The sequence below is a fragment of the Lagenorhynchus albirostris genome, chromosome 3 (assembly GCF_949774975.1).
Source record: "Lagenorhynchus albirostris chromosome 3, mLagAlb1.1, whole genome shotgun sequence".
NCBI classification, from domain to species: domain Eukaryota; kingdom Metazoa; phylum Chordata; class Mammalia; order Artiodactyla; family Delphinidae; genus Lagenorhynchus; species Lagenorhynchus albirostris.
In genome coordinates this window covers 46,953,587-46,974,629 of record NC_083097.1, presented here as the reverse complement: position 1 = coordinate 46,974,629, position 21,043 = coordinate 46,953,587, and the positions used below count along the sequence as shown (strand labels likewise).

At 41.4% G+C, this 21,043-nt stretch overlaps 1 protein-coding gene across 1 annotated transcript in view; it reads left to right on the top strand.

The window, feature by feature from the left end:
- The window catches only part of LOC132518315 (cAMP-specific 3',5'-cyclic phosphodiesterase 4D-like), a 624,833-nt gene that overhangs the window by 57,200 nt on the left and 546,590 nt on the right, over positions 1 to 21,043 (top strand). The window contains exon 3 of the mRNA XM_060146309.1: positions 18,939 to 19,073. Coding sequence (XP_060002292.1) covers positions 19,032 to 19,073 — 42 coding nt within the window. The 5' untranslated portion in view covers positions 18,939 to 19,031. The remainder of the gene's footprint in view (positions 1 to 18,938; positions 19,074 to 21,043) is intronic.

Sequence of the window (21,043 nt, the reverse complement as noted above, 5' to 3'; positions counted from 1 at the left end):
TTCTACATATGAATGAAAACATACAATATTTGTCTTTGATTTATTTCACTAAGCATAACCTTCAGGTCCATCAATGTTGTTGTGAATGGCAAAATTTTATTCTTTTTTATGACTAATACTCCAGTTTGTGTGTGTGTGTGTGTGTGTGTGTGTGTGTGTGTGTGTATACACGGCACATCTTCTTTATTCATTTATCTGTTGATGGACACTTAGGTTGCTTCCATATCTTGGTTATTGTAAATAATGCTGCTATGAAGATTGGAGTGCATGTGTCTCTTTAAGTTAATGTTTTTGTTTTCTCTGGATATATACCCAGGAATGCAATTGCTGGATCATATGATAGTTCTATTTTTAATTTTTTGAGGAACCTCCATACTGTTTTCCAAGTGACTATACCAGTTTACCTTCCCACCAACAGTGCAAGAGGGTTCCCTTTTCTCCACATCCTCACCAACACTTGTTATTTCTTGTCTTTTTGATAACAGCCATTCCAATGAGGTGATATCTCATTGTGGTTTTGATTTGCATTTTCCTGATGATTAGTGATGTTGAATATCTTTTCATGTGCCTGTTGGCCATCTGTACGTCTTCTTCAGAAAAATGCCTATTCAGGTCCTCTCCCTATTTTTTTTTAACCAGGTTAAAAAAAATTGTATGAGCTTCTTATGTATTTTGGATATTAACCCCTTATCAGACATATAAGTTGCAAATATCTTTACCCATTCACTAGGTTGCCTTTCTGTTTTCTAATGTAAATTCTTCTCCTTCAGGTAATACCTTTTTTTTTTTTTTTGTATTATACATTCTACTGTTTTGTTTTAACATCATTATTGGAGTATAATTGCTTGACAATGGTGTGTTAGTTTCTGCTTTATAACAAAGTGAATCAGCTATACATTTACATATATCCCCATATCTTTTCCCTCTTGCATCTCCCTCCCTCCCACCCTCCCTAGCCCACCCCCTAGGTGGTCACAAAGCACTGAGCTGATCTCCCTGTGCTATGCGGCTGCTTCCCACTAGCTATCCGTTTTACATTTGGTAGTGTATATATGTGCATGCCACTCTCTCTCATATTCATGGTATATGTAGGAGATAGAATCAAGTCAACCCCTTCAGTAGAGTGCCACTTTTTTTTCCAAACAGTTTTCATTCTTATGAAAAGATCTTTAGCTCACTTCATTCCAAAAGAAGGAATTTTAGGATATTACAATATCTTATATCAAAATACTTTTGACTCTATCTCCTACATATACCCTGAATATGAAAGAGGCAGAAAAGGTTGAAAATGACTCTCTCTTGGTAGAAGAGCATTATAATCTCTGCCATAATAGATCTTGACTTTGTTGTTTATAACCTTTAATGCCCACAACAAAATGGTAGAATAGAGAAACTTTTGAACAAAAATAAAAAAATCCAAATTCATTTTCTAGCTTCTTTTCTGCAGTTGTTTTAATTTCAACATTAAAAAACACTACTTTTTCCTGTTGATTAAAAATTTGTTCCTTGGCTTCAACTAAAATTAAGAGGCAATGTACAGTTTTCGCTGTCTGCGTGTTAGTGACTCCAGCACAGTGGGCTTGTTCCCTTGAAGGATGATAATAGGTCGTCACTTTGTAAGGGGCAGAGAACCCGTTGGTTTGGGTTTTTACTCCTAGTCATTGGTTTCTTGGTTATTTTAATTTCCTTGTTTATGTTTATTTTAGTTAACATTGAACTTTTTCATTTTGTGCCTTGTTTTGTTGCTGTTTATACAATTTTCAGGCAATGATTCCTTGGGTAGCAATTGTTAATCAGGGAGAAATGATAGCTTGAGGGTACTGAGTTACAGGGTGCTAGGATAAAACTTGTTCTATTGAAGCCTTATTAGAAAAGCTTTCATACGCCTGCCTTCGGTGAGATCTGCGTGGTGCTCTGCCAACGGCCCTAGTCTCTTTTAACCTTTTTATTTTGTTTTCTTCAAATTCTAATTGTATCCCATGTAATCTAAACCAATAGCACTACTAGGTCTTAAGATAATTCAGTTATAATTTGTCTCTCTTTTTTTTAAGATTTTTTCCCCCTTTTCTAAATTGATTAATTAATTATTTTTTATCTTTGGCTGCGTTGGGTCTTCATTGCCGCGTGTGGGCTTTCTCTAGTTGCGGCGAGCGGGGGCTACTCTTTGTTGCCGTGCGCGGGCTTCTCTTGTTGCGGAGTATGGGCTCTAGGTGCACGGGCTTCAGTAGTTGTGGCACTCGGGCTTAGTAGTTGTGGCGCACGGGCTTAGTTGCTCCGTGGCATGTGGTACCTTCCTGGACCAGGGATCGAACCCATGTCCCCTGCATTGGCAGGCGAATTCTTAACCACTGCACCACCAGGGAAGTCCCTGTAATTTGTCTTAAGGGAGTTTTTCACAGTGTAGATTTTGCAGGAAAATAAAAGGTAGGATTCATAGCTAACAGATAAATGGAAGCAGCTAAAGAACAAAGGGATGTGTTGGTTTAAAAAGAAACTTCTGAAAGGGTCTGGCTCACTGTAACTTTAGAGATGAGAGTTCTACAGCTCAGATTTGGAAAGCTTTACATAATAGAATTCAGGATATATGACGTGGGTGTCTGTTCTTCTCCCTCTCCCTCTTCTTCTCCCCAGCTCCCTTTCTGTCTGCCTCTCTCATCTGTCCGTCCATCCGTCCATCCATCCATCCATCCATCCATCCATCCATCCATCCATCCATCCATCACCTACATAATGTTTGTCTTGTTTTAACTAGAGAGATAGAATGGTGCATGTTCCAGAACTGAGAACATGTTCCACCATGTTTCATCTCATGATGAAAAGTACTGATTATGATTTGTAATGCAGCATTTGTAGACCACAGTCTGTGCATACATCCTACAGCCTTCAATGACAGTGCCATTCGATGCTTCTCAAATTTAAAAGTACTCAGATGGTGGACTTTTACTTTAATCTGATATGGGGCAGGAAAGTATTGAAAAAGCAGAAACCTCAGTGCTTCAGTGAACTCCACCTTCGTTTGTAGGTAGTGAGCTGCTTAAACCAGAGATTTTGTGAAAATTGTCTTGCTGTCATTTTGTTTCCCCACATGATGACTCAGGGGTTTTTGTCCTGAGGCTCTCAATGGATCTGTTATAATTTAGCTGGCAATGACATATCGCAGAGGCTCTTTCCATCTTGGCCTCAGGCCAGCAGACTACGCACCATGCTGTCCTATGATTCACATGACAAAACTGCTCTAGTCACCTCCCACCGCCCAGGCCTGCAAGGGCACCATAATGAGGAAGTGGGAGGGATATGGTTAGAAAAGTTGTTGAAAAGAAGCTTCTGTTGTAACTTTCCTACTTCAGCAGGAAGCTAAAACCAGAGTAAGGGTATTCTCAAGTAACAGACCTTACACTTGAGAGAGATGAATTGGAAAGTCCCTGGCCTTGTATTTACGGTGAAAAATGGTATTTTAGGGAGCTGCAATTATTTCAGGTGGGGGAAAGGCCGCAAATCATGGAATCCTAGAAAGAGGTAATTTATTTGCTGCTAAACAACTCAGCTGGGCTATTTTGAAATACTGGTCAGGGGAAGTGTTGAAAGAGTGGGTGTTTTGGCATTGCCATACCCTTGGAATTGAAGCATTGAGCTACCTAGGAGCCAAATGATGTGCTTTCATTTTCCAAAACATCAGTTATTTTATAATAATTTTGTGCTGAAATCAAAAGTGGCTTGTGTTCTCTTACGTGAGTGTGATCACCTGTATATTATACATGTACAGAACGTTTTCTGTACATGTATAATCGAGGGGCATGTACAGAACGTTTTCTGGGTGTGGAGTTCCATAGCCGCCTCCTCTGCAGAGACAGAGTTCTGACCAGATGTGCAAAAGAGATGAAAGGAACTGCCTGGCTGAACTTCCATGTTCCTTTCACTCTACCTGGGGAAGAACATCAGTATATGAAGTGGTATTTGAATAACCTAAAGCAAAGCATTCGCAAGAGCAGAATAACTCGGAACAGACTTTGAAGCCATGAGGCATATGAATCACTTTCTGCCTCCTCTGGGTCCCACACCAGCTATTCTGAGCCTCTGTCAGAGCACTTACTGTGTTGTGCTGTTCGTCTCTCTCTCCCTCTAGTCTGCAAGCTCCTTGCAGAGAGAGATTTTATCATATTTATCTTTGCATCCCTGGACCCTAGCACAGTTGACTGGGTACCACAAGTGTCTAGTAAATGTCTGGTGAATGAAGAAGAGGGACTGCTGTTATTATTTGGGGGGAGGAGAAGGCAATAGAATGATGGTTTGGGATGGGTATAAACTACAAAGGGAAATATTTGTTTTTTTTTTTTTTAGTGTAGAGACGAAATGTGCTTTCCTTCTCATAATTCTAGCCAGGGGAAGCAGTTCAGTTTGGCAGAATTCAGTAAAATATATATTGAGGGTATGTTATGTGGTGATCGTGTATACAAACATGAAATGTTATCTACCCTCAAGGGTCTTAGAGTCTAGAATGGCAGTGACGGTGAGACACAGATCATTGCAGTATAACTTGGCATATATGCATTTGGGGGCATTCAGAAGGTATTGTGGGCGGGGAGAGGAGAGGGACCTTGGTCAAGGTTGGCAGTGGGGACCGGGCTGGGGATAGTGGGAGAATCAGGAAACTCTTCCAGGAGGAGGTGACATTTCAGCTGAGTCTTGAAGCAGAAATAGTCAAGTAAAGAAGGAAGGAAGAGGATATAGGGAAGTGGAAGAGGAAAAGAACAAGAACACAGGGGCAGGAAACAGCACAGAGTGTGTGTGGGGACTACAGGTGGTTCAGTATAACTAATGAGTGAAATATGCCGTATGGAGGGACAGCAGGCAGTGTTGATGACAAGGAGGCGTATTACAATGTAGCTGAAATGGTGTAGGTAGAACTCTGAAAGATCGTAGTGGTGGGAAACCTGCAAAGAGAGGATAGAGCTGAGCAATCTTTGCCAGGTACTCTGGCAGGACGTGACCACTGATTGAGCACAGGTGACCAGGGAGTGGGAGAGGCTCAGGATTTTGGCTGGGGTAGCTGGGCGGATGGTGGTACCAGTAACTGAGAGGGACAAGATACAAGAAGGAATGTATTTGGGAGTGAAGAAAGAAAAAATATTGAGTTCATACACGGACATGTTGTATTTGAGATGTTTGTGGATCTTCCAAGTGGAGACATCTGGCAGGCTTTCAAATGCATAAATTTGAAGCACAAGAGAATCAGGGTATGAGAGAGGATCACACTTTATATACAACTTTAATCTTGCTCTTTTCATTTAACATCATAGCAGAATTTTCTCTTGTAATTAAAATATCTTATAAAAACCTATTTTTAGCTGCATGGTACACCATGAGGTTTCTCGTATTTTATTTGGCTATTCCGTTACTACTGGACATCTAAATTGTTTCCAAATTTTTATAATTATGATTAGCAATGCTACTAATGCCTTTGCATATTTCATGTTACTTCCTGAATTACTATGTCAAAATATACAACACCATTATAGTTTATGGTACTTTATTATCAAACTCCTTTCCAAAGAATTATGTTAGTTTGAATCTGATAAGTAATATATGAATTGCATATTTCATCATATAAACACCACTACCAAGCATTTTATTTTAAAAAACTTAATTCTGCTGATTTGTAAGCAACACAAGCAAAAACCTTGAGATTTTACTTTTCATCTCTTTCGTAAATACTGAGGTTGAATATTTTCCACATTTTGATATACTTTTATTTCCAGTTTTATACTGCTTATTAATTTAAATGCTCATGTTTTTCTTATGGATTTATACTTCTATTTTTTTTTTTTTTTGCGGTACGCGGGCCTCTCACTGTTGTGGCCTCTCCCGTTGCAGAGCACAGGCTCCGGACGCGCAGGCTCAGCGGCCATGGCTCACGGGCCCAGCCGCTCAGCTGCATGTGGGATCTTCCCGGTCCGGGGCACGAACCCGTGTCCCCTGCATCGGCAGGCGGACTCTCAACCACTGCGCCACCAGGGAAGCCCTATACTTCAATTTTTTAAATATATTTTGTTAAGTGGTTGCTGAGTGTTCAACACTATGTTAAACACTATAGAAAGGGCAAAAGGAATGATAACGAATTACTCTCAACCTTTAGAATTCGTATTTTACAATCATATAACCTGCAGCATGGAAAAGGCATTAAAATGTACTTTTTTCAACCCCCAGTTGAGGAAGCAAAAATTAAACCTATAAAACAATTAGTGAAAAAAATGGAAGATAGTATATGATTTTGTGGTGCAACATAGCCTTTATTGTCAGAATTCAGAGACAGCAGAAAACTGTGTGACTTGGAGCCACAGGGCAAATTGTCATTAAAAGGTAGAACTTTTGCTGGACCTCGAAGAATAGAAAAATTCAGAAAGGTGGAGAATAGAAGAACACTAAGAATGTGTACGTAGGGATAGGAGATGGAAATGCACATGGCTAAGGTGTTGGAGGGATTAGACCATTCAGACGAGGGTGGATGGTTTGTGTTGGGGAATAGAGTGTGAGACGAGGTCAGACTAAAGATGTAAATCACACATTACCTGGGTCCTCTGATTGAGACACCTCTGGGTCCATGCAGAGGTCACTGAAGGGGCCCGCCCTCCAGAGCAGGAGCTGTGACCTGGTAATACAGCGCCATCCTTGTGTTGTAGGTGGATTGCACTGACTCTAGCAAGAACCAAGTCGTTGAGCTTTGCTGGGCACACTGAAAGGGGTAGGTGGGTTGGCCTACGGAGCAAGTTTAAAGAGAACCACTGCACAGGGCAGATTCATCAGCTGGACAGAGCACTGGACACAGTGCAGAAGCCTCAGTCTGATTCCTGCCTTGTCCCAGGAGGTAGCTCTGTGATCTTAGGCAGATTATGTACATTCTTATACCTCAATTTCCCCATTATACTGTGAACTCTTTCTAGATTCTATAGCTTCTAGCAGGCGCTCAGATAACAGACAGCCTCCACAGGGTACCCTAGAAAAAAGGAGATATAAATAGCAGGAAACTACTATGGTAATGTTTAGATCTGGACTAAGAAGGTGCCCTTTCTCTTAATTCACAACTTTAGAAAGTAGAACTCTACGTTCTTCCTTTGTCTCTATCACAGATTTAGCAGAGGGACACTGGGGCAAATGTCTAAGTTACTCACCTTATGTGTGGGGAGGGCAAATTAGTGGGCACTTAGGAGCTATGGCAAAAACTCAAACTTTCATGAAAAGTCTGATTTTTATCCCCTCATATGCTTCTTTTCTTTTAATGTTTGTAGTATTTAGTTCTTGCATTGCTGCCTCCTAATTTCTTGCCTGAATGTATTTTGGTGGATGATTCTTGGTAAATTGAGCTTGTTTTTATTGCAGTTCATTGTGACTGTCTTTTATAGTGATCAGACTTTTTTGCGGAGCACAGACTCTGGACGCGCAGGCTCAGCGGCCATGGCTTACGGGCTCAGCCGCTCCGCGGCATGTGGGATCTTCCCGGACCGGGGCATGAACCCGTGTCCCCTGCATCGGCAGGCGGACTCTCAACCACTGCGCCACCAGGGAAGCCCTGATCAGACCTTTTTTCTTTTTTCATATGTGCCATATCTAGCATTTTTCTTTCTAGATTAGAATCTAGTCAAGGAAAGAGAATGCCTATCCTGTTTTTACTTTCATGTCTATTTTATGCAGCCCTAGACAAATCTATCTCGATGAGGTGAAGAAGACATTAAATCGGAGAAAAATATATTATCCCTTGATCATTCATAGGCAACTGCATCCTAATAATCCTTTCTCCCTGAATCTAGAAAGTTTGGTGGATATCTGAGAGATTAGTACACTACCAGGCACATATGAGATGCTCAATAAATATATATTTTAAATTAATGGATTTGAGTGGCTTTATAATTCAGCAATCACAACATACATTATCAAGCAGAAGAAAAAATTAGTTCCAAAGGAGGAAAAGAATAAAAAAAAAATTCCTCTGAAATATATAAAATACATTTACTAGCCTCTCTAGTATTTGCAGATAGTTAGAACCCTTTTCCACTCATATTTAGAGTGCATTGACACATTTGATGTTTAAATGAATAGAATTAACTGACATTTGCAGGGAACTTTATATTTTCCAGAAAACTTTCTCAGACATTATCTAATTCACCCCCATAATAACCCCATGAGTTGGGTTGTAGAAATATTGTTATCGTTACAGAGAAGCAAGTAAGTGGTAGAAGAAAAAAGATAAGGGATTTTCCTAACGCCATCCAGCTTGTGTATACGACTCAGTGATGCAAGTGGAACCAATTTCTTCTGATGCCCAGTTCAGGAGGCTGACCGGTGAGGTGTACGGCGAGGCGTTTCCACTCTATAAATCCTCAGTCTCTAGGAAAGATCCTGTTTTAACTCCCTTTCCTTGCATCGAAGTAGCAAAATTTATCCCCATGCTCCAGCTCAGATTCTGTCTCTGAATGTGCCAGCCCCCTCCACCTGACTTAGATGCTCTTCATTTTATTTCTAAAGTGTTTTCTCTGCAGGAGCCGACTCTTCCTTCTCCCTAATTAACTTTTATGTGGAAACTCCTCTAGTAATGAAATTGCCTGTGTGAGTCTTCCCCCACCTGGTTGGCTTTTTAGTGCACCTGGAGGGAGAAAGCATTTCTGCTGTCTCACTGCATGATCTTTGCTGAGGCAGGAATTTGTAGGAACGAAGATAACTGCCTTCCTGAGAGGAGACCTTTTTTATCAAACATTCTTTTGTTTAGGTTCAGCTTTGATGCTTGCAAAGGTTACCACTTGTTGATAATTAAAATGCATTGGTTCATTTGTATCTTTTTTTTTTTTTTTAGATGCCACATATAAGCGATATCATATATTTACAAAACAAGAATAGACCCACAGACATAGAAAACAAATTTAGGATTACCAAAGGGGAAAGCAGGGGGGAAGGATAAATTATAACTTTGGGATTAACAAATACAGATTACTATATGTAAAATAGATAAATAACAAGGACCTAATTACAGCACAAGGAACTATATTCAGTATCTTGTAATAACCTATAATGGAAAAAAATCTGAAAAAGAATACATATATCTCTATCTATCTATCTATCTATCTATCTACCTATCTATCTATCTGAGCCACTGTGCTGTACAACTGAAACTAACACAACATTGTAAATCGACTACATTCCAATAAAAAAATGCATTGGTCCATGATTTTGGCAGCAAAGCAAGATGTCAGGGTAGGCAAAAACATGGACTTTGAAGTCAGACAAATCAGGTTTGAATCCTGGTTCTGCTACTATTTACTGGGCAATTTACTTCTTGGAGCTCTTTTGTGCAATGGGGATAATAACAGTATCTATCTCAAGAGTTGTTGGGAGGATTAAAGATAAATGATAGATGTTTTTCTTCCGATGAGATGAGATAGCAGAAAAGTACCGTCTTCTTCATAGACTGCAGATCAGATTTTCATGTCCCCTCCAGCTCCACCCTTCTCCCTGCCCGACCCTAGCAGGCTTTTTGCCCTGGGGGGTGTACCCTACACTGAGGTGCAGGCAGCAGCTTTCTTTGCCCTCTGGCTTTGTTGCATTTACCTGATGGGGAGTCCCAGCAGGACATCAGAGGGATGGAGGAGAGTGAAATGAAGTTCATTCCCTCATCTCTTTCCCTTCAGGGTCACCTGAGGCTAGCTGCATCCCAGATAATAACCTCCCTTCTCAAGGCAGCCCAGTCTATGACTGTCTCCTCGTAGGGACTCTTGACCCATCCCTCTCCTTGTCCCTTTAGGCTGCGGTGGTAATAACTCCATTATTGCTAGCTCCAGCTACTTCACCATCCTTCGTGGATTCCTCTATTCTACGCACATCTTTTAAGATAGTCCCTTTACTAAACCCTCCTTAAATGATCCTAATATGAGTGTGCTATCTGTTACTCATGGGACCCGAACGGATACATTATTTATTACTGCTTAATTGAAAGTATATTTGCCCAAGATTCTTTTATTTAAAAGAGTTTGGAACTTTTAGGGGAAAAACGTGTGGTTGCTTGTCATTTGATATTAAGAGGAGAAAAATGTAGTAATGATGGACGATGATGATGATAATGATGGTGATAGTCAAGCATTGTCTATGTGACAACTGTACTCCTCGACACTACTGTATACACGTTAGTTCATTTAAACTCAAACACACATGAGTATTTTTTTTTTTTTCTTTTTGCGGTACGCGGGCCTCTCACTGTTGTGGCCTCTCCCGTTGCGGAGCACAGGCTCCGGACGCGCAGGCTCAGCGACCATGGCTCACAGGCCCAGCCGCTCCGCGGCATGTGGGATCTTCCCGGACCGGGGCACGAACCCTTGTCCCCTACATCGGCAGGCGGACTCTCAACCACTGCGCCATCAGGGTAGCCCGAGTATTTCTTTTTTGACCACATATAAATAACACTTTATTTGGAGATTAACCTCTCATCAGAAGAAATCAACCATGAGAGGCCTCATGGCAAAGGCCTTCTGACTCATCTTCCTGATACCCTCCCATGGTCCACTGTTCATACAACATCCAGAATGATCTAGATTACTCGAATCCAGATTATAATTATCTGGATTATTTGGGCCACTTAAAGTTTAAGTCGGATCATATCCTTCGCCTGCTCAGAATCCTCCCATAGTTTCTCATCACATTTATTTTTAAATTTTTATTTATTTATATTTTAATGTTTTTAAAAAATTATTTGTTTTATTTTTGGCTGCCTTGGGTCTTCATTGCTGTGTGTGGGCTTTCTCTAGTTGCAGTGCGCGGTCTTCTCATTGTTGTGGCTTCTCTTGTTGTGGAGCATGGGCTCTAGTAGTTGTGGCATGCGGGCTCAGCCGCTGTGGCTCATAGGCTCAGCAGCTGTGGCTTGTACGCTCTAGAGCGCAGGCTCAGTAGTTGCAGCATGCAGGCTCAGTAGTTGTGGCTCGCGGGCTCTAGAGTGCAGTCTCAGTAGTTGTGGCACAAGGGCTTAGCTGCTCCACAGCATGTGGGATCTTCCCAGACCAGGGCTCGAACCTGTGTCCCCTGCGTTGGCAGGCAGATTTTTTTTTTTTTAACATCTTTATTGGAGTATAATTGCTTTACAATGGTATGTTAGTTTCTGATTTATAACAAAGTGCTTCAGCTATACATATACATATATCTCCATATCTCTTCCCTCTTGTATCTCCCTCCCTCCCACCCTCCCTATCCCACCCCTCTAGGTGGTCACAAAGCACCGAGCTGATCTCCCTGTGCTATGTGGCGGCTTCCCACTAGCTATCGCTTTTACATTTGGTGGTGTATATATGTCCATGCCACTCCCTCACTTTGTCCCAGCTTACCTTTCCCCCTCCCCATTGTCATCAAGTCCATTCTCTAGTAGGTCTGCGTCTTTATTCCCAACCTGTTCCTAGGTTCTTCATGACCATATATATATATATTTTTTTAGATTCCGTATATATGTGTTAGCATATGGTATTTGTCTTTCTCTTTCTGACTTACTTCACTCTGTATGACAGACTCTAGGTCCATCCACATCACTACAAATAGCTGAATTTCGTTTCTCTTTATGGCTGAGTAATATTCCATTGTATATATGTGCCACATCTTTTTTATCCATTCATCTGTCAATGGACACTAAGATTGCTTCCATGTCCTGGCTACTGTAAATAGAGCTGCAATGAACATTGTGGTACATGACTCTTTTTGAATTATGGTTTTCTCAGGGTATATGCCCAGTAGTGGGCTTGCTGGGTCCTATCGTAGTTCTATTGTTAGTTTTTTAAGGAACCTCCATACTGTTCTCCATAGTGGCTGTATCAATTTACATTCCCACCAACAGTGCAAGAGGGTTCCCTTTTCTCCACACCCTCTCCAGCATTTATTGTTTGCAGATTTTTTTTTTTTTGCGGTACGCGGGCCTCTCACTGCTGTGGCCTCTCCCGTTGCGGAGCACAGGCTCCAGACGCGCAGGCTCAGCAGCCATGGCTCATGGGCCTAGCTGCTCCGCGGCATGTGGGATCTTCCTAGACCGGGGCACAAACCCGTATCCCCTGCATGGGCAGGCAGACTCTCAACCACTGTGCCACCAGGGAAGCCCCTGTTTGTAGATTTTCTGATGATGGCCATTCTGACTGGTGTGACATGATATCTCATTGTAGTTTTGATTTGCATTTCTCTAATAATTAATGATGTTGAGCATTCTTTCATGTGCTTGTTGGCAATCTGTATATCTTCTTTGGAGAAATGTCTATTTAGGTCTTCTGCCCATTTTTGGATTGGGTTGTTTGTTGTTTTTGATACTGAGCTTCATGAGCTGCTTGTAAAATTTGGAGATTAACCCTTGGTCATTTGCTTCATTTGCAAATATTTTCTCCCATTCTGAGGGTTGTCTTTTCATCTTATTTGTGTTTTCCTTTGCTGTGCAAAAGCTTTTAAGTTTCATTAGGTCCGATTAGTTTATTTTTGGTTTTATTTCCATTTCTTTAGGAAGTGGGTCAAAAAGGATCTTGCTATGATTTATGTTATAGAGTGTTCTGCCTATGTTTTCCTCTAAGAGTTTTATAGTGTCTGGCCTTACATTTAGGTCTTTAATCCATTTTGAGTTAATTTTTGTGTATGGTGTTAGGGAGTGTTCTAATTTCATTCTTTTACATGTAGCTGTCCAGTTTTCCCAGCACCACTTATTGAAGAGGCTGTCTTTTCTCCATTGTATATTCTTGCCTCCTTTATCAAAAATAAGGTGACCATATGTGTTTGGGTTTATCTCTGGGCTTTCTCTCCTGTTCCATTGATCTATATTTCTGTTTTTGGACCAGTAACATACTGTCTTGATTACTGTAGCTTTGTAGTCTAGTCTGAATACAGGGAGCCTCATTCCTCCAGCTCCATTTTTCTTTCTCAAGACTGCTTTGGCTATTTGGGGTGTTTTGTGTTTGCATACAAATTGTGAAATTTTTTGTTCTAGTTCTGTGAAAAATGCCAGTGGTAGTTTGATAGGGATTGCATTAAATCTGTAGATTGCTTTGGGTAGTATAGTCTTTTTTCACAATGTTGATTCTTCCAATTCAAGAACATGGTATATCTCTCCATCTATTTGTATCATTTTTAATTTCTTTCATCAGTGTCTTATAGTTTTCTGAATACAGGTATTTTGTCTCCTTAGGTAGAGTTTATTCCTAGGTATTTTATTCTTTATGTTGCAGTGGTAAATGGGAGTGTTTCCTTAATTAAACTCTCTTTCTTTTGATTTCCATTTGCATGTAATATCTTTTTCCATCCCCTCACTTTCAGTCTGTATGTGTCCCTAGGTCTGAAGTGGGTCCCTTGTAGACAGCATACATAAGGGTCTTGTTTTTATGTCCATTCAGCCAGTCTATGTCTTTTGGTTGGAGCATTTAATCCATTAACTATTAAGGTAATTATCGATATGTATGTTCCTATTACCATTTTCTTAATTGTTTTGGGTTTGTTATTGTAGGTCTGTTCCTTCTCTTGTGTTTCCTGCCTAGAGAAGTTTCTTTAGCATTTGTTGTAAAGCTGGTTTGGTGGTGCTGAATTCTCTTAGCTTTTGCTTGCCTGTAAAGGTTTTAATTTCTCCATCGAATCTGAATGAGATCCTTGCTGGGTAATCTTGGTTGTAGGTTTTTCCCTTTCATCACTTTAAATATGTCCTGCCACTCCCTTCTGGCTTGCAGAGTTTCTGCTGAAAAATCAGCTGTTAACCTTATGGGGATTCCCTTGTATGTTATTTGTCATTCCTCCCTTGCTGCTTTTAATATATTTTCTTTGTATTAAATTTTTGACAGTTTGATTAATATGTGTCTTGGCATGTTTCTCCTTGGATTTATCCTGTATGGGACTCTCTGCACTTCCTGGACTTGATTAAGTATTTCCTTTCCCATATTAGGGAAGTTTTCAACTATAATCTCTTCAAATATTTTCTCAGTCCCTTTCTTTTTCTCTTCTTCTTCTGGGACCCCTATAATTTGAATGTTGGTGCATTTAATGTTGTCCCAGACGTCTCTGAGACTGCCCTCAATTCTTTTCATTCTTTTTTCTTTATTCTGCTCTGCAATAGTTATTTCCACTATTTTATCTTCCAGGTCCCTTATCCGTTCTTCTGCCTCAGTTATTCTGGTATTGATTCCTTCTAGAGAATTTTTAATTTCATTTATTGTGTTGTTCATCATTGTTTGTTTGCTCTTTAGTTCTTCTAGGTCCTTGTTAAACGTTTCTTGTATTTTCTCCATTCTATTTCCAAGATTTTGGATCATCTTTACTATTATTACTCTGAATTCTTTTTCAGGTAGGCTGCCTATTTCCTCTTCATTTGTTTGGTCTGGTGGGTTTTTACTTTGCTCCTTCATCTGCTGTGTGTTTCTCTGTCTTCTCATTTTGCTTAACTTACTGTGTTTGGGGCCTCCTTTTTGCAGGCTGCAGGTTCGTAGTTCCCTTTGTTTTTTGGTGTCTGCCCCCAGTGGCTAAAGTTGGTTTAGTGGGTTGTGTAGGCTTCCTGGTAGAGGGGACTAGTGCCTGTGTTCTGGTGGATGAGGCTGGAATTTGTCTTTCTGGTGGGCAGGTCCACGTCTGGTGGTGTGTTTTGGGGTGTCTGTGACCTTATGATTTTGGGCAGCCTCTCTGCTAATGGGTGGGGTTGTGTTCCTGTCTTGCTAGTTGTTTGGCATAGGATGTCCAGCACTGTAGCTTGCTGGTCTTTGAGTGGAGCTGGGTCTTAGCATTGAGATGGAGATCTCTGGGAGATTTTTGCCATTTGATATTATGTGGAGCTGGGAAATCTCTGGTGGACCAATGTCCTGAACTTAGCTCTCCCACCTCAGAGGCACAGGTCTGATGCCCAGCCAGAGCACCAAGACCCTGTCATCCACATGACTCAGAATAAAAGGGAGAAAAAAAGAAAGAAAGAAAGAAAGAAATAAAATAGCATAAAGTTATTAAATTAAAAAAATGAAAATAATTATTAAAAAATTTAAAAAATATTAAAAGTAATAAAGAAAAAGAGAGAAGAGAGCAACCAGACCAAAAAATCAAATCCACCAATGATAACAAGCGCTAAAGCTATAAGAAAAAAAAAAAAGACAGATCCCTAGGACAAATGGTAAAAGCAGAGCTATACAGACAAAATCACACACAGAAGCATACACACTCACAAAAAGAGAAAAAGGAAACAAATATATATATTGTTGCTCCCAAAGTGCACCACCTTAATTTGGGATGACTCATTGTCTATTCAGGTATTCCACAGATGCATGGTACATCAAGTTGATTGTGGAGATTTAATCCGCTGCCCCTGAGGCTGCTGGGAGAGATTTCCCTTTCTCTTCTTTGTTCGCACAGCTTCCGGGGTTCAGCTTTGGATTTGGACCCGCCTCTGCGTGTAGCTTGCCCGAGAGCGTCTGTTCCCGCTCAGACAGGACGCGGTTAAAGGAGCAGCCGATTCAGGGGCTCTGGCTCACTCAGGCCAGGGGGAGGGAGGGGCACGGATGCGGGGCGAGCCTGCGGCGGCAGAGGCCAGCGTGACGTTGCAGCACCCTGAGACGCGCCATGTGTTCTCCTGGGGAAGTTGTCCCTGGATCACGGGACCCTGGCAGTGGCGGGCTGTGCAGGCTCCCGGGAGGTGAGGTGTGGAGAGTGACCTGTGCTCGCACACAGGCTTCTTGGTGGCGGCAGCAGCAGCCTTAGCGTCTCATGCCCGTCTCTGGGGTCCGCGCTCTTAGCCGCGGCTCGCGTCCGTCTCTGGAGCTCCTTTAAGCGGCGCTCTTAATCCCCTCTCCTCGCGCGCCAGGAAACAAAGAGGCAAGAAAAAGTCTCTTGTCTCTTCGGCAGCTCCAGACCTTTTCACGGGCTTCCGGCTAGCTGTGGCGGACTAGCCCCTTCAGGCTGTGTTCACGCCGCCAACCCCCGTCCTCTCCTGGCGCTCCGACCGAAGCCGGAGCCTCAGCTCCCAGCCCCGTCCGCCCCGGCGGGTGAGCAGACAAGCCTCTCAGGCTGGTGAGTGCTGGTCGGCACCGATCCTCTGTGCGGGAATCTCTCCGCTTTGCCCTCCGCACCCCTGTTGCTGTGCTCTCCTCCGCGACTCCGAAGCTTCTCCCCTCCGCCACCAGCAGTCTCCGCCGCAAAGGGGCTTCTAGTGTGTGGAAACCGTTCCTCCTCCACAGCTCCCTCCCACTGATGCAGGTCACGTCCTTATTCTTTTGTCTCTGTTTTTTCCTTTTTCTTGTGTCTTACCCAGGTACGTGGGGAGTTTCTTGCCTTTTGGGAGGTCTGAGGTCTTCTGCCAGCATTCAGTAGGTGTTCTGTAGGAGTTGTTCCACATGTAGATGTATTTCTGATGTATTTGTGGGGAGGAATGTGATCTCCATGTCTTACCCTTCTGCCATCTTGAAGCTCCTCCACACATGAGTATTATTATCTCTCTTTTTCAGATCTGGAAAAAGCTCAGAGAGGTTAAGTAACTTACCTAATGCTGCACAGAATGCCATTGGAGAGTTGAAATTCTAACCTGTCTATTTGGTTTCAAGATCCATACTCTTAGCAAGGCCTTGCTGCCTCCTAGGTAAACAGGCTGAGAAGGGCCATCACTTTAGCCAACAGTTTTCAGTTAAATCCCTTTGTCTATTCAGATTTCTACAGGTTCTAAATTCCTATAGGAAAGTACCTCTTAATGATGGTCTTTAAATATGTCAAGGAAAATTGGTTAAAAACCTGATTAATTCAGCAAATCTTACCAGGTCAAATCCATCATTTGTCTGATTTGACTGATTAGTTAATTTAAAACCACTGAGTCACTAGTCCACTGGGGCAACTATTCTATGGTTACCCTTAAGGGTACTCATTAAATACTGAATGAATAATTAAATATTTCAAATGAGTTTTTCTCTGATAGTGTGTAAGCTTCCCACAGCATTTAGCTGATTTTTCCCCCTCCCTAGATATGTAATATTTGGTTCACGGTTTATATTATTTCTGTTCACTTCTTAAATTGATCTAGGTGAATAACATAATTTCACATTTTCTGAGAACTTATGAAATGCTTGGCATTATAACTAATCAGTAAAGATGACTAAATTCCTGGAGGTATAGTAGCTGAGAACTTAGCATTTGTGGGTCAACTCCTCCCTCCAATCCCCACTCACTTAAGCAAAATCCTTGCATACTCAAAGAAATTATTTTTATTCTAACAACTCACATTTGATTGTGTATTTTTCTCTAACCTCAGGAAGCGTTTTCATCAACCCCGGAAACAGGCTTTCCTCCTCACTGCCATTTGGGTCCCCAAGTCGTATCTAGGGATATTCTTAGCAACAATAAATTCTATTTCTCTGCCTCCAGCTCCACTTTGCTGTTGTGGGATCTCTGGCCTCCTTAAAGGCATCTCCCTTCTATCTTCATAAATCTTGAGGGGTGACTCACACGTGTTCAGACAAACCTTTGAGCCTTGAGAGGGCGCTACTGCGGGTTGCTGGGTGAAGGTCCCTGTCCGCTCCCGTGGGGACCACTGGGTTCTTGTGCTGCTTTAGGCTGGCCTCCCCCAGGGGCCCACACAGACGCTGTGTTCCCCTGGAGTCCTCTCTCCTTTAGTTTTGTATGTTTTTTAAAAGTCTGTATAGTTATTTTGTTTTATGTTTTTCAGTGTGTAACTCACACTACTTTGCACTTTGATATTTTTCAATCATTTGAGCAAAACAAACTTTTTCAGACCTTGCTCACTGTTACTCTTTTCCTTCAATCTCAGACACAAGTCTTCTGAGAAGCTTAGAACAAATCTAAGTGACAGAACTACATGCTGTTAGGACCAGTCTATACGTACAATGTCAGAGTTCTTGTGGTTTTTTCAGGCCTGCCTGCCTCATCCTCTTTCCCTCAGAGTAGCTTCTTTGGCAAAAGGCACTTCAACACAAATGCAAATAAGCCCTGTAAGTATGTAAATCATGTCCAGATACAGCTGAATATCAGAAATGAACACAACACATCTAACTATTCTATGTGCTCTTTCTTCGAAGCTCAAAACTGAATTTTCTTAATGTCTGGCGAAAGTGAAGGTTAGGCAATGAGGATATCATATTCATGTGGCAACTGCTGTAGAATAATTCTTTAATGGTTGCTGCTTGACTAGGTAAACAGTTTCTCTCAACCATTCCTTGCATCCTCTTTGAACCGAAGGGGTATGTTTACACTAAGTTTACTGAAGAGCCACTGGAATGTCTTCCATGTACTGTAGATTATCGCTAATGAAGCAAGAGACCATTATGCGGTGGTCAGAGGGCTTGCAGATGTAGGTAAAATTCCAGCAGTGAACAAAGCTAACTTAGCAATCCCTTAATGCTGCGGTCCCCAGCATTTTTGGTACCAGGGACGGGCTTCGTGGAAGACAGTTTTTCCATGGAAGAGGGTGGGGGAATGGCTCAGGCGGTAATGCAAGCCATGGGGAGCAGCAGATGAAGCTTCGCTCGCTGGCCCGCCACTCACCTCTTGCTGTGCGGCCTGGTTCCTAGCAGGCCGTGGAATGGTACCACGGCCTGGGGGTTGGGGACCCCTGCCTTAGTGGAAAATTGAGGGGGCCGTAGCTATACCAGCCAGATCAGCACATACACAAATCAGTATGCATTTTCATTTCATACGTGTAAGTTTAGGTCGTGGCTACCATACCTTTTTTTTTTTCATCCACTAGAAATGTACATTTGAATGTTTAATGAGAAACAGATGGTGCCTGATTTCTCTAACTTACATTTAACAAAAACTGTTTTGGAAATGTTGCTCGTGTATACTTTTACTGCTTTAAACACAGCACCATTTTAACCTGTTTTGATGAATAATTGAAGAATTACTGTCCTACTCTAAGACAGCATTTCAGAGCATGTGTTAATCATATACTTGATTAAACATTTCCTTGCCTTTCTCTTCAGAATGCCAATTGGCTTTTGAGTGGATAATTGTTGCAGTGAGAGCAGTGACGTTGAAAACAACTATTGCCTGTTTGAATTACTTAAAGCACCACCATGAAAAGAAATACCTGTGATTTGCTTTCTCGGAGCAAAAGTGTAAGTACTTTTTGTTTTCATTTATTTTCTAAAACTGTGTACCCACAACTTTTTACTGTTTTCTTTTGGATTTTAATACTGTGCTTTCATGATGAGACTTGTGAGAAACCCTTGGTTAACTTTCAGTTCTCTGACTGTAGCAGCTTATTAACAAATGAAGACTTGTTTGTCTCTGTAGCCTGGTTGACATTTGATGGGAATTCTCTTTCAGCCAGTTTATATGCCTTACCATTCATTTGTATGTGCCTACTGGTATGATATTGGAAACCCTGATTTTTGGATGCATGCAGAAAATATAAAAAGTTGAAACTGAGGAAATTTATGTCTTGAATATCAAACTTTCTGGGCAAGTTCAAAAGGATAAATTGAACTTACATCTAGGTACTTCAATCAATCACATTCTGCAAGTTCATGTACATGATGAATAATGTGAATACTTAATCGGTGGGTCATCACTTCCATGAGCTTTCTACCATGGCATGTGTCTTTAATCCTCTAATCTCCTCCTTTAAATTGTTTTTTGTTTTTTTTTTTTAGTGAAAGTCCTCAAGGCCCTGATGGAGATTAAGTCTTATTTCCACTCAGTGTTCTTAAGGTGCCAAAGTGGTGATAATTTCTAGATTTCTATTAGCTTATGAAAGAGAGCGTAAGCAAATAGAGCAACTCAAAGAAAGCTACACAAGGCAGGGATGAAAGTAGACTGTTAATTTCCATCAGGCAAGCTCTAAGAACATGTCCCTTTGTTCATTTACCCAAGGGGAAAAAAGGCATCTAAACAGATGTAGTTATGACGTAGGAACATTCATTTGAAGGCATGAGAGAAACCACAAATGCAAACACATTTCTCTAGTACGGAACGCTTTGTGTTACAACCAGTGATTCTATGGTGATGGCCCAAGGCCATTTTTAATTCTTTCTATAGAATTAATTACCATCAAGCTTTTAAGGGTGAGCAATGCAGGAGTAATGGGGAGGGAAGTATAGTACCCAGTAGGGTTTTTAAAAAAATGAGGATGTACCCAGAAGTATGCCAGTTCTTGGACTGAGTACTGACCCTGTTTAATAACCAACCAAGGAAATTCAACAAATTCTGAGAGAATGTCCAAATTCATTTTTTTTACTTGTTGGTGTTTAGTTGTATGGATTATTGTGTAAAATCAAGGGCCATGGCATGGAGCCTGGAATTCCTTCTATTATCATAGAGCTGCTCATTGTAATGGGAGGTGACCTGCATACAAATTACCAAACTGCAAACACATCTTTCTGTTACTGAGCTTTTCTTATTATAAGTTAAATTTGAAAGCAAACCATACATATAATACTTCCTTCTTTTATTAAATTTCAGAAACATGTGATGTGAAAAATATGTATAAAGGTGAAAGGGAGAATATTTTGAATAATTAAAAATATATTATTAAACATTTCCCTGTTCTTGGAGGAAAATATTCTAAAGGCAAATGATTAACTGAGCTGTGACTTTAAGGACCTCCGAGTACTTCATGATGCTAGATTTCCTATTTATATTTGCTTTATGCAAAAATTTTCATCTTGGTGGAAAGGCTCATGCTTCCCAGATTAAGAGAATCTGAGTTACATACACTTGTCCAAATGTAAACAGTAGAGCTCTCATTTCACTGCTTCTTAGCTTCTTGAAAATCCACTAGCATAAAGAAAGTGCTTCCACTTAATTAAATGACTCTAAGCAGATTACTATTTATCCGAGAAAAGAGCCAGACTTTTTGCCTAGTGAGAATTTGTCACTTTAGAGGTTTTTTTTTTTTTTGCTATACGCAGGCCTCTCACTGTTGTGGCCTCTCCCGTTGCGGAGCACAGGCTCCGGACGCGCAGGCTCAGCGGCTATGGCTCACGGGCCCAGCGGCCCTGCGGCATGTGGGATCTTCCCGGACCGGGGCACGAACCCGTGTCCCCTGCATCGGCAGGCGGACTCTCAACCACTGCACCACCAGGGA